The 14,255-nt window shown below is 44.9% G+C and overlaps 1 protein-coding gene across 1 annotated transcript in view; it reads right to left on the bottom strand.

The window, feature by feature from the left end:
• Positions 1 to 14,255, bottom strand: part of WDR62 (WD repeat domain 62) — a 2,486,568-nt gene that overhangs the window by 2,035,412 nt on the left and 436,901 nt on the right. Inside the window, exon 5 of the mRNA XM_069644563.1 lies at positions 3,852 to 4,022. Coding sequence (XP_069500664.1) covers positions 3,852 to 4,022 — 171 coding nt within the window. The remainder of the gene's footprint in view (positions 1 to 3,851; positions 4,023 to 14,255) is intronic.

The raw sequence follows: 14,255 nt of genomic DNA, 5'->3' as shown, positions 1-14,255 counted from the left end.
GGTCTGCAATCTCTCAAGGCTCTCGTCAGCCTTGCTGCCAAAAAGATGTTCACCATCAAAGGGCATGTTGAGGAGCCTGGCTTGCACATCAGGAGCAAACCCCGACTTCCTCAACCACGCAAACCTGCGTATCACGGTGCTCGCCGCCATGGACCGGCTGACAGTCTGCCATGTCCAAACCCAACTGAACGGACTCACACGTGGCATCCTTGCCATCCTGAATAATAGCAAGAAAGCCATCCAGTTCGTCCCCTTCGGGAATATGTTCGGCCGCTAATGAAATACAGTTCCACAGAGTGTGCGTGAAACGAGACAAGGCACATACGGAGTTGGCTGCCTGAAGAGCCATACCCCGTGAAGAAAACACTTTCTTCGCCCAGCCATCAAAACGCTTGTCATCCCTATCAGGAGGGATGGTAGGTCCGCCTGCACCACCAAACTCTCCGGAGTGGGGTGCGTGGTCAAGTAGCAGGGGTCACTACTGGCTGGGCGCTATTTACACGGCAAAGACTTGCCCACTGCCGGGAGACTCTCCGGAGCAGTCCAAGCCGCTGCCACCCTTCTTTGCAGAGTCATATGGAATGGCGGTACCGGGTCACTGGGTGGACCTTAGTCGAGGATATCCGTCAGGTCATCCTGCACAAAATCAACTGGGGGGCGCCGACCACCCCAAGCAGACTGACCATAGACATAAGGCGCTGGTACGACTCGGCATGGGTGCCAGGCTCAGGCCCACAGAACTCCAACCCCGGAGAGGTGTCCAGACCACTGCCGTCATGCAGTGACCGACGCAAGTCCTCAATCTGGCTATGACCAGAAAGAATCTCATCTGGTACCGTGTCCGGAACCAACCCATCTTCAGAACCCTCTTCCACCTCGGAAATATACTCCATAGTCTGGAAAGCGGGCAAAGAATACGGGAGAAAGACATGTTTTGCCTTGGCCAGAGCCTTTCTAGGGGTTCCCCCGTGCCACGGGGTACCTCCGACACCACAGCCTCAAAAGGCGTCAAGGGCATTGAGTGAATCGGCGTCGACGTCGAGCGCAGCGCCGACAACACCGACGGCTTCGACACAGGCCTCGAGGGTGGAGCCCCGAGCGTGTCCTTCTAAAGCCTGGGCGCCGACTACTTCCTCAGAGGCGGAGCATCGAGAGATTCCGTCGACGACCTCGGCACCACCAGCGTCGAAGTCTTCACAGGTGCACACGGGCCGGAGCACGTCGAGGACCGGGACCTGGAACGGGCCTGACTGGAACGATTCCCCTTGTCCAAGCGGGACCTCTCCCGCGAATCGTGCCGACCACCCGAGCCCGAAGGCATACAAGCGGTGTCTCCAGTACGATCACGACCGAGCCCTCGGAGGCACAGACGGACCGGAGCCCTGCGATTCAAGAATCGCCAACATTTTCTTCCCGAAGGAAGCCCATTCCTCCGGAGAGGAACGCTTGGTGGGATAAGAAACACGCCGACGTGCTGAGTCCTCGGATGAGGAAGGCGATCGATGACGGCACTTCCGGGAGTGCCTCGAAGAGGCAGAGGAGTGGCTGGACCCACTCCGGGACCGAGACCCTCCTAGACTTACGACTACGATGAGGAGAGTCGCCCCTCAAATCGTCCGTCGAAAGCCCAGTGGACCTCGCCTTCCGGGGCTTGGACACCTTACCGACCGACAGCTTCTTCTTACGTTCCCGCAAACTGGCAGTCGACAATCATCCGTGTCGTGGGCCTCCCCGAGGCACCAGAGGCAGGCGTCGTAAGAGTCCGTCACCGACATCTTGGACCCGCAGTCCCCACATTTCTCGACGCCCGGACGCGGGGTGGAAGAAGAGGAAGACATCCCGAGAAAACGTGCACAAAACAAACAAACAAAATGAACAGAAACTCTAAAGAGTCGAGGCGCGCCGAGATCTCCGAAGCGAACATGTTCGCAGAAAAAACGGAACTGAGGCTACGGTGTCGTGCGTCCTACTTATAACATCTGGTGACGTCGCCCGTCTGAGGAGGTCCTGGAGGACGGCGTATCGACATCATCAACGCAGGACGCAGACACTGAAAGATTTTCCAAAGCAGAACAGCTGTGGTGATTACGGTCATAGATATGGAATTCGTCAGAGGACCCAATACCCTCAAAAGAAGCATTAGCATGTCATTGGGCAGTTGAGCGATTCAGACATTTATTGTGGGGGTACTGATTTTATCATAAGAACTGATCACAAACCACTTAAGGCTATATATATTTGAGTTTAAGGGTTTGGACATAGTATCTAGGTGCGTAGCTAGTTGGGTTACGAGATTACATAGTCACAGATTTAAAATGCAAGTGATACCAGGGAAAGCGAATCTACTAGCCGATTGTCAAGGTTGGGCAGGAGTAATGAAAATGTGGAAGAAGAGGTATCAGAAATGTTTGAAGGTATTGCATGAAGGTATTGTGAGCAACGAGGAGTGGATGGAAGCTATGAAAAAGGATTTGGTGCTTATGCGGGTAAAGCGGTTAATGGAATCGGTATGGCCCAAAAAGGTGGAGTTGCAACAAAAACAGAAGTCGCATTGGGAGGTGAGCGAAGAATTGAGTATAGTCGATAATATCATATTCCAGTGGGAACGCAGTGTTGTTCACAAGGAAATTAGGGAAAAAAATTGTTCACTTGGCTCATAGTGGACATGTTGGCGTGACAAGGACGAAAGCCATTTTGTGGAGCGAGTACTGGTGGCTGAGGTTCGATAGAGATGTTGAGCGAAGACTGGCCAATTGCATTGAATGTATCAAAGTGGGCAAAGGCGTGGAAGCCAAGAGTCAACCCATGATGAGTTTAGCATTCCTGGAAAAGTATGGGATGAGGTTGCCATGGATATCTTGGGTCATGGAGGTAGGCTATGATTGCGGAAAGTAGGTTTTGTTATTGGTGGACTTATTCTTCCGATGGTCTGAATTCAAGATTGTAATGTAGATTTGTGCTGAGAGTATTGTGGAATTCATTCAGGAAATGTTTGCTAGTGAAGGCATTCTGGGACATATACTTACGGACAATGGTACACAAATCACAGGTGGATGTTATTTGGAGTACATGAAGTGTGGTGTGAAGCACAAGAGGTCCACTTTATATCCCCCAGCAGGGAATGGTATGGTGGAAAGGATGAATGGATATATAATGGATGCCATTTGAAATGGCCGGAGCATGTGGAATGGACAAGAAAGTGGCTATCAAGTAGAGATGATATGCTCTGCGCATGTCGCCCCATTTCACAACGGGTGTAAATCCATTTGAATTTATAAGAGGGTGCAAAGCTAACAGGGTGAATCCTCACTGGTTGGGAAGAGAGTCGGATTGTGTGGTGGATGAATTGAGGAGGAGTTTAAAGGAAAAGATAGAGAAGTGGGTGATGAGAGAGAATATGAGGCAGGGAAAGAAAGAAGAGTGGAGTGTGATGATTGGGTCAGAATAAAGAAAGGATTGGTTAAGAGGAAGGGAGATTTGCTATACTCCGATCCTGTTCTTGTTGAGGCCGTACTGAAGGGTGTGGTGCATGTGAGTGGCGGCCAAGTATGGAACAAGGGCAGGATTGCAGTGGTGAAAAGAGGGTGTGTTGGGTAAACAAAGGGAGATGTGTTATGATGCATCTTGCCCTGCAAGAAGTGTGCTACTGGCATCACTCCATATAGAATGTAGTACATAGAATGTATCTTTGGATTCCAAGCACAGAAGTTAGTGGAGAGTGGTGAAGGGAGAAGCTGTGCTGGTGGTCTGTTCCTGTTTACTTAAATAAATAGGATATAAACCTAACTGCCTGCTTATGGTTCATATCTTAACACATATATAAATCCTAAAACATTGCATAAGTGCCTTACCTTCCAGTCCCACACGTTAACAAGCATGTCATGATGGTATCCCACTGACACAATGTATTTCATGTTGGAGGAAAAAGCCACACATGAGACTCCATATTTATGACCCAGCAACTCTGAAACTTGCGTCTTCTCTTCGACATCCCAAACGCGGACTGCTGGTCTGGATCCACTCTGAAAAACAATTTGTGAAAGCATATAAAAAGATTATTATGGCCCTCCTCTTAAATAGCAATAGGATTTCATGATTGCGGACCGATTCCTTTTGCTTGCCACTAACATAAAAGGGTAAGCACCCAGCATATAATTGCTACAGTATGGTTGTGCAAGTATTGCATTACAGACCTGTAATAGTTTAGCATACCATCAGAGTAGTTTGTAATATGGTGGGAAGGCAAGGCAAGAGGTTTTCACAACTGCCACCGTTTGTCTCTTAATTTCCTAGGTTTTACAGAACTTCCCTTTGGCCATTTTTAGCACTGAATGTTGAAGCACACATTCACTTTGGTATAAGTGAAATTTGATGTCAGGTTTTAGAAGAAATAGTAAACAGAATACATACAGAGAAAGGTGTGGAACTGCTTACTGGGGCCTCAAACTGTCAATGGGTTCGAATTCATGCAGAAGAGGGCAAACAGGACCTTATAATAGTGTGAAAATGTTTGGCTTTGAAGGCACATTTTCATACTTTAGTTACAGGATTTCAGTTGGTACTGGTCTGCTTGATTGGATAATGTAGAGAACCAGCTGACTTCATCTCTAGTGCCCACTCCCTAACCACTGTCATACTGGAAGAATAGCAAAAAGACTGTATGACACCAAGTACTATCGGAATACCGTATCAAAGATATGAGAGCCGTTGTGCACTCAGACAACCGTATTGAATGTACCCTGGCACTGATGTGGTGGAAGGCTGTCGGTGTACACCAATGAACACAGAAGAGCTGTAAATGAAGTCAGGCCAGAGCAACGCAACGTCATGAAGAGAAGATACTAAGACGTACAGACACAATATGCAAATGATTAAATACTGATCATGTAATTGAACAAGAGAAATATGTATCCAGACACAAACAAATCATACATACAAAGAAGTAACCAGATGAGTACTCAATGTATTTAAGCAGAAACGCAAGGTAGATGACAAACAGAAGCTTGCTGGAGTAGAATCTAGAACGTGAGGAAAGCGGTCATGATGGAAAGCTGGACGTCAGATTGTGTCAACAGTATCTCAGACAAACCAGGGTCGCAGATCAGAAACAGAGCATTAAATGGCTTCATGCAAGAAACAAATAATCTGTTTTACCAAGACCAAGAATGACACAACAGATCATCATTGGAAAGCACAAAGCGAGTTAACCAAGATAAACTATGAACAAACTGCACATTTCTCTTAGATCAACAACTGCATGTGCAAAGTATTGGACAATTAATGGTGAAGAAAGCAAATTTAAGACGGATCAACCAAGTCTCCAGAGACAAAGAGGAGTAATTGCACCCAGCATAATCAAATAGCAAGTTCAAATGTACTAATTTGTGGTCTACTGTGTCTACGGACACGTGGTGCAAGCTTGAAAACAAGGTCCATTCATTAAGCCTCAGAATAAGCTAGTGTTATACCCCGACTCCCTTAAACATCCCAGAGAAGAAAACAGTCAGCAAGGTCTATATAAAGGAAAAGCTTTGGCTCATGGTCTAACTGATGAGAGATGGTAGGCTAATTGACTAGAGTGAGCAGTGGTCTGACGTTGGTTGTTCTCTGCAGCTGGGTTTCATTCTGTTTACATGCTGTTAGTGAGCCAAATGTCCAAGGTTGGGAGAGTATGCCAACCAATCATGAGTGGCCATGTAGTTGCATGTTATACAATGTTGCGGAATCCAATCTGGTATTATTTTTCATAATCAGAATTAAGTATTTAGAAGTAGTTCAAGACATGCCTACCAGATAAGGGCAGCCAATAATGTTATTAACACTTATACATACTATAGATATATGTTCCCTTAACCAATCGCTCCCCTTGATAGGTTTTACTGTTTGCCACATAGGATGAGGTCATAGCTGACATACATCAAAGTGTAAAGTCTTTGGGCCTCATTACACGGACCTCGCTAGGGGTTAACGGTCACCGTTAATGGTACCGGTGACCGTTAACCCTTACCGCCTTACTACGAGGTCCCTTTGCGGGTTGAGAATTTAACGCCTGCTTTTTGCAGGCGTTAAAAACCAACCCGCAAAGGGACCAGGGAGCTAATTAGGTTACCGCAATTTGCGGTGCCGTAATTAGCACCTTCCCCATTCCCATTATGCCCTATGGGGCAAAAATGGGAATGGGGAAGGGCAATGGGGGAAGGGGGAATTACCGCCCCACTAACCTTGGAATAGGGCGGTAATTCCCCTTTCCTCCAAGGCGGTGCCGGTATTTTACCGGCATGGACCAAGGTGCTAATAGCACCTTGGTCCACCGCTGTCCGTGTAATGAGGCCCTTTGTGTAACCAAAACTTAGATGAGAGTGAGTGAGCTGCATTTGGTATGGTCACTACATCCCCCTACTTTATTTGAGCTAACAAAGTAGTACTTTGCCATATTCTTGGAGTCTGTCTGGTTATTTGGGTCCGGGTCAGTTACTATGATAATTCCACAATTTGGTATCAGAGGATGGTTCAAGATCCAGCTACCTAGGGTCCAGATCTAGACTCTCAGACTATTGTCGACTTTCACCATTAGCCAGAAGATCACAGAGCTTCCTGTGGAGAGCGGTGTGCAATACACACCTGTAGAAAGAATCTTTTGGCAGGTGCCCCTCTGAAGAAATTCCTGTCTGGTGCCCGCAGGTGCCTCACGGACTGAAGGTGAACTGGTCGAATAGGGAAGAGTCACTGCAGAGAGACTCGAGCTTAGCCACGAAAGTATAGCAATGAAAGTTGCAAATAAAGGGGAGGAGCTATAGCCCAAGTGTAAATATATGGTAACAGGATTTGTGAGTAAAGAGATAGATACCTCGATTTTGGATTCCAAGGGGACCAAAGAATATGCATTAAACTCCAAGAAGAGTGTATAATAGGGATTCCTGAGGCAAAGTGGTATTTAAGAAGAATGCGTATTACACTCCAAAATGGAGTAACTAATGAGAAGGTGATCACAGAAATAGAAAAGTGCACTTTTATTTGGTGTTATAAATACATCAGTGTAAAACCTTTATTGTGTATAAACTAAAATATAAAACAATAGTAATAAACTTAGTTGAATATCAGGCATTAAACGTCAATCAGGGAAGGATAAAAGCTGAGAAACCATAGTAAAAGTGAAATAAAAGGCTCTTGCAGTGGCAATAACAGAACAGGCCAGGAAGAGTTGATAGAACTATAAACGAAGAATTACAGAGAAACGATATCAAAGACTTTAAAATTGCTTAAAACATTGATCTTTATCGGTAAAGGACGGTGAATGATAGTGCTTGTCCTAATTGATTTTTGTATTGTGGGCCATTTAAGAACCCGGTATTTGTATTTATTAATATAGCGCCTTACGCCAAGGGGCTGTACAAAAACAATTTTACAGTACAATAAAAATGAGCAGGTGTATACAATAAAATATAGATTACAGTAGAACTCACAGTACAAATAAGGCAGAAGTAAGGTGGTCTTTAGGGCAGAACAGACATTGGAGAAAGAATGAATAGGCCGGACGGAGAGAGCAAGAGCATTCCAGTAAAGAGGAGCCAGAAGAGAAAAAACAGAAACAAGAGGAAGCACAAGGGGGGCGAGGAACAGTTAAAAGAAAGTGGGTTTGGTAACAAAGAGTAAGGGAGGGGACATAGAAGGAAACAAGAAAGGCAAGGTAGATAGGAGCAAGTACATTAAGAGATTTAAAAACGATGGAGAAAATTGAATTGAAAATAGATTTAAGGGGAGCTAGACGGGAAGACCAAAAACAGAACAGTACAATAATCGAGAGAAAATTAAGGAAGAAATTAGAAGCTTTGTAGCACTGAAGGCAAGAAGGTCTTACTTTCCGGATGTTAAAAAGATTAAAGCTGCAGGAACGAGAAGTAATTGAGATATGAGGAGCAAAAGAAAGACCAAGGTTGCGGGCAGTCAGAGTCAGACATGAAAGAAGAAAAGGATAGAAAAAGTTGGGTGTCACCGGAATAAAAGTGATGAGACAGCCCAAAAGAAGAGAATCTTAGCTAAAGTAGAAGTATACAAAGAGAAGAGAAATTTACCAAGGACAGATCCTTGTGGGACACCGTACAGAGGAGGAAAGGAATCCGAATTAACACCAGCCCAGGATACTGAGTAGGTACGATTAGCAAGATGGGATTAAAACCATGAAATTGCATAGCCAGAAAAGCCAAAGGAGGAGAGAGAAAGAAGTAATGTGTGATCCACTGTGTCAAAAGCAGCGGATAAGTCCAAAAGTATAAAAATAGAAGAGTGTTTTGCATAGGAGCTAGAAAGGAGCTAGAGAGGCGAGATTCACAAACAGATAAAAGAGCAGTTTCTGTAGAATGAAGAGCTCCAAAACCAACTTGAAATAAATACACAAAAATCAAAAGTGATGCTCCTAGCTCCATCCCATAGAACAAAACAGCACCCGAAACCATTTCTCCTCAATAATCAACCCCTTGAACAAGTGACAACAGTTAAGTACTTGGGGATTTGGGTAAATCAATCTCCCACTGAAACAAACTGGTCCAGCTACTTAATGGCGAAAACTCCAGCTTTAGCCCGCCAGGGACGGTTTCTACACCTGAAATATGGAAAATTCACATTAAAACCAATCATATCATTCTACAGACAAAAAGTCACGGCTATTCTACTCTATGGAAGCGAATGGTTATAGGTCAAAGGATCGACTACAAAGGATCGAATGGTCAAAGGATCGACGCAAAAGGACCGAAAACAAAAGGATCGAAAATGTTTAGGTTTTTTTTTTAACATGTTTTTTTTGTTTTTTGGGGGGTCCACCCCCAACCCTCGTTTTTGTGGTAAAAAACACTTTTTTCCCTAAACGAAAACCCCCCAAAAAATATATATAATTAAAAAAAAAATGTGATCCTTTTGTTTTCGGCCCTATTGTGTCGATCCTTTGACCATTCGATCCTTGCTAGTCGACCCTTTGACCGGACACCGAAGCAAATCTATGATTAACATCAATAGATCCATATGGTTGCGTCTAGAAGGCATGTGTTGGCGAAAAGTTCTTTCTTTACCTCAATTGTTTCCGATGGCCCGTATTCGATTCGAACTAGCACTTCAGTCCCTTACATCTCTCCAAACATGGCGAAAGCTAGATCTTTATAGGAAAACTGCCTCTGACTCGCATATCGCAGCGCTACAAATTTTCCAGCAAAAAGAAGGTACCACTCAGGCAACTGCACTACAAACCTGGAAAAACCATATGGAAAACATTAGACAAATGGCAGATATATCCATTGAACAGCTAACTCAGCGCCCAGGAAAAGCAAAACAAAAATATGCTTGTGACAATTGGAAATCGACTATCAATGCCAAAAGACAACTAAAACTTAATCTGGAATGCAAGTTGGACATGCATCCATTAAGCTGTCTTCCGTTATATCTACAACGCTTTCCATCCGCCTCTGTCAGAGACACTTTCCTATGGTTTCGATTAAATTTGATGCCAATGAGAGAGCTACTACAATCCAGGCAACTTCTATCCAAAGATAATTCCTTCTGTCGGTTCTGCAAACAACCAAATGAACTAGAAACCTTACAGCACATTGTTACTTCATGTCCGGCAATCTATGAAACCAAATCACGAATTAGAGACATGTATCTATTCTCCACAATCAAACTGTCACCTGAAGACCGATGGGCCAAATTCCTGCACAGTGGCACAAAGAAAGACATTTTCACAATTGTCGGTTTTTTAATGTATTATTTGAATCTAATTGGGAAAATAAAAAGGTGTAAGAAAGACTTTGTTCGACTGTATAAAAGATGAAAGGTTTAAAATTTGAACCATATCATTTTAAAGAAGAAAAAAAAAAGAGCTCCAAAACCAGATTGAAAGCGAGGTAAAATACAAGATTAACAAAGGAAGAAACCCAAGTAGAGGAGATGTTCCGGTAATTTAGAAAGTTAGGGAAGAAGAGATACAGGACAGACATTCGAAGGAATGGCAATCCAAAGAAGGTTTTTTCAGAGCAGGAGGAATGATAGCATGTTTAAATAGAAAAGGAAAAGTAGAAGTGAGAGAAATGTTAAGACTAGTAATGTAAGAATTGAGAAAAGGGGGCATGGCCTGGCGCTCCGGTGACTCGGTTGCTCCTTTAAAAGCCCGCCGTGACAGGCCCGCTGCAGTGTCAAATCTAATGTAAATACGGCGAAATAAACACCCCCTGTTAGGCAGAATCCAGTGCAGTTCCTTTAGAGAGCACTACACCAGATTAGGACTACAGGTGAGAGCAATAAATCCCCTTTGGTATCACAAAGATTTACTTGGTAGCTGTGCAGTCAGACTTATCTCAAGAGGGAGATGAGCAGTATTCAGGGTTTACACAATAGGTCTACTGTGCTATGGTACAAGGAAACACTGACCAAAGCTTGGTAGTTAAAAAGTAGATATATGCCGGAGGACGGCCATGGCATCCACTCCACAAGCAGGGTTTAGGACTCCCTGCAAACCGCTACCCCTGAGAAGTTAGAGGGCATGGAGCAAAGGCACAACGCCAGAGCAACCATAGGGCCCAGTGCCCTCCTCAGGGACAAAGTTGGGGGGGGAGGTGGGAGAGGGAGAAAATAGAAGGGGAAGTTCAAAGGGGAAGGGACCCCAAAACCGGTATCAACGAACGCAGTCGAGTCCCACGAGGTGGAAATAATACGAAACAACAAACCAACCAAAAAGAATGGGGCTGAAAATCCTAACGTACAATGTCAGAGGACTGAACTCACCAGTGAAACGAAAGAAAATAGAACATTTCCTACACAAAGAAAAATTCGACATAATCACCCTCCAAGAAACTCACATACAGAAAAAAAAGAGAGGACAGTTCAGGCTAAGAGGCTACAAGCTAATCCTACAATCAAACAATGAAGGAAAAAAGAAAGGAGTACTCCTTGCCTTTGCAAACCACTTGCAAGTAAGGATCAAAGAGACACTAACGGATAAGGAAGGCCAATATATATTCACGAAGGCCCAGATACATAACAGCATACTTACAATAGCCACCCTGTACGCGCCTAACACAGGCCAGGAAGGCTTCATCAAAGACACAATAAACAAACTAGAACCCTTCGCAGAGGGAGAGATAATCCTGACCGGAGACTTCAACCTGGCATGGAACCGCATGGAAGATCGCTCGAACCCAAAGGCACCCAGCAAGGATCCCCCAAGCAGGCGCTGAAGAAGGCAATGCAAAACCTAGCTCTAGAAGACATCTGGAGAAGACTCAAAGGAACGACAGAAGGATATACCTACCACTCGCATGTACATAATACAAGCTCCAGGATAGATTATAACTGGACAACGGGGACACTAGTAGGGGAAATACAAGACATCGAAAAAGGCCATATCTCGCTCTCAGATCATCCTCTGTTGTGGATCTCACTCCCAAAATTTGCGAAAAGATCGAACCTATGGAGATGGACATTACCTGCCGAAGTGATACAAGACCCAGTAGCGAAAGAAACCATCAGAGAGAAAATAGAGGAATACTTCGAAGACACCACCACCCCGGAAGTCACCCCAAGCACGACATGGGAAGCCTTCAAAGCGGTGACGAGGGGACACATAATAGCTATAAAAGCACAAAAAGACAGGATCACACACAAATGGGAAGAAGAACTCGAAGTAAAATTGGAAGAAACAAGAGATGAAATGTCTAAGAACCCCTCCAGAAAGATCAAAAGGGCATACAGACACATACAGAGCCAAATAGACCTTATCAGAACTAAAAGAGCAGAAACACAGCTGTTATACACGAACCACTGGTATGCAATGAAATCCAATAAAGCGGACAAACTATTAGCAAGACAGTTGAAAGGCAAAAGGCAGGAACAAACGGTGCAAACCATAAAAGACGAACAAGGAACAAAGAAAACACAAACAACAGACATTAAAGAAGTATTCCGAAACTACTATCAGAACCTATATTCCTCGCAACACCCGAACGAGCAAGAACAAGAGGCCTTCCTCGAGGACATCTCCCTGCCAACAATATCCCCGTCAGAGAAAGAAGCCCTGGATGCGCCAATAACGCCAAAAGAGGTGAGGAAGGCAATCAGAGACCTGCCAAAGAATAAAGCCCCGGGGCCGGACGGCTTCACCGCGGCATTTTACAAAACATATGCGGAAACCCTGATCCCACATCTGACTACCCTATTCAACACCTTCAGATTACAAAATAACATTACCCCATCGATGAACGAAGCAAAGATTCTGGTCTTTCATAAAAAGGGGAAAGACCCAGAGAGCCCAAGCTCCTACCGCCCGATAGCCCTAATCAATATAGATGCCAAACTCTATACAAAGACACTAGCGAATCGGCTGGAGCCGCTACTCCCCACACTAATCCACCAGGAACAAGCCGGTTTCATCCCCACCAGAAAAACACACGACAACATAAGAAGGATTATACATCTCACAGAGAAGGCAGGCATCATGAAACTTCCATCAGCAATAATATCGTTAGATGCAGAAAAAGCATTTGACCGAGTTGAATGGACGATGCTGATGGCAACCCTCAAGAAAATGGGAATGGGGAATGAATTCATAAACATGATCCGAGCCATCTACAACACACCACCGCTAGGATTGCAGTCAATCAGGAGCTCTCAAACCCCATCAGAATAGGAAGGGGTACGAAACAGGGATGCCCCCTGTCGCCCCTTCTCTATGCAATATTCCTCGAACCACTATTGGAAAAAATCAGAGTAACGCCAGAAATCAAGGGAATAGAAATGGGAGGTCTAAATCATAAGACAGCAGCTTACGCAGACGACATGATGATGACCATCACAGAACCCAGTACGACGCTCCCGCATCTTATCCAACTGATTGATGATTACGGAGAAATATCAGGCCTCAAAATAAACAAGCAGAAATCGTCGGTAATGACGTTGGCCGGAGACAAAGTGGAGACACGCAAGATAACGAAAGATCTAGGTCTCCAAATGGCAGAGGAAGGAGTGAGATACCTAGGAGTAACCCTTACACCCACGATAAGAGACCTATACCCCGGGAACTACACGAAACTCCTGGAACAAGTCAAATCAGACCTGAGCAGATGGAACCCTCTGAAAGTATCCTGGTGGGGCAGAATAACGGTCGTTAAGATGACGATTTTACCCAGACTGCTCTATTACTTCCAAGCACTCCCCATAAGAGTCCCAACATCATTTTTCAAGTCACTCACAAAACTAATCACTAAATACATATGGCAAAACAAGACACCAAGACTCTCACAACAAGCGCTTACCGCCCAAAAACCAGACGGAGGGATGGCGCTCCCACACTTCAGGAAATATTACGAAGCGGCCCAGCTGTGGGTGTTACACGAATGGATCACAGACACATCAGATAAATGGTGGATGACTCAGGACAGGGCAGTGGCGAGATCCAACTTGCAACATCTATTATGGAAGAGACCCACACATAGGCATCAAAACATCGAGAGAAGCGAAATCCTGAGCACCACAATGGACATCTGGGACAGAGCCACCAAAAGAGAAACCCTCACGATTGACCCAGCTCCATTCATCCCAATGTTCGACAATCCAGACTTCCCCCCAGGGGTAGAAAAAGGCACATTCCAGAAATGGAGAAACGCAGAGTGCACGAAAGTGGGCGACATGTTTGAGGGAGGGCAGATAAGATCATTCACAGACTGCCAGGATATACTAGTCCTCACGGAGAAGGACAGATACCAGTACGAGCAAATCCACCACTGGCTCATGTCACCCAGAATCACGAAGGCACTGACCAGAGATCCAACCCCGTTTGAGAGCTACATACTAACCCAAACGGGAGAAAAGAAATTTGTCTCCTCCCTTTACAAATTCATCAACGTCCAAGAAGAACACATCACATGGTACTACATGAAAAAATGGGAAATTACGCTAGGAAAACAAATCCCGAGAACGCAGTGGACATACCTGTGGTATATAATTCCCAAGTGGACGCGAGCAATTCAAACAAGGGAAGCATGGACTAAAGTGATGATCCAATGGCACTACACCCCGGAAAGGCTACATGAAATGTTACCGACAACACAAAATAACTGCTGGAGGGGATGTGACTCAGTGGGCACCTGGAGACATATCTGGTGGGACTGTCGAGAGCTACAACAGTTCTGGGTGGAAGTCAAAAATAAGATGCAAGAAATATTCAAGGACACGGCCAACCTAGAAGAAGAGATTTGGATGTGCGGCATGTGGGCTCC

Source organism: Ambystoma mexicanum, chromosome 2p, assembly GCF_040938575.1.
Source record: "Ambystoma mexicanum isolate Mex_15411 chromosome 2p, UKY_AmexF1_1, whole genome shotgun sequence".
NCBI lineage: Eukaryota > Metazoa > Chordata > Amphibia > Caudata > Ambystomatidae > Ambystoma > Ambystoma mexicanum.
The sequence above is the reverse complement of the archived record's forward strand: the minus strand, read 5'-3'. Positions and strand labels throughout refer to the sequence as shown.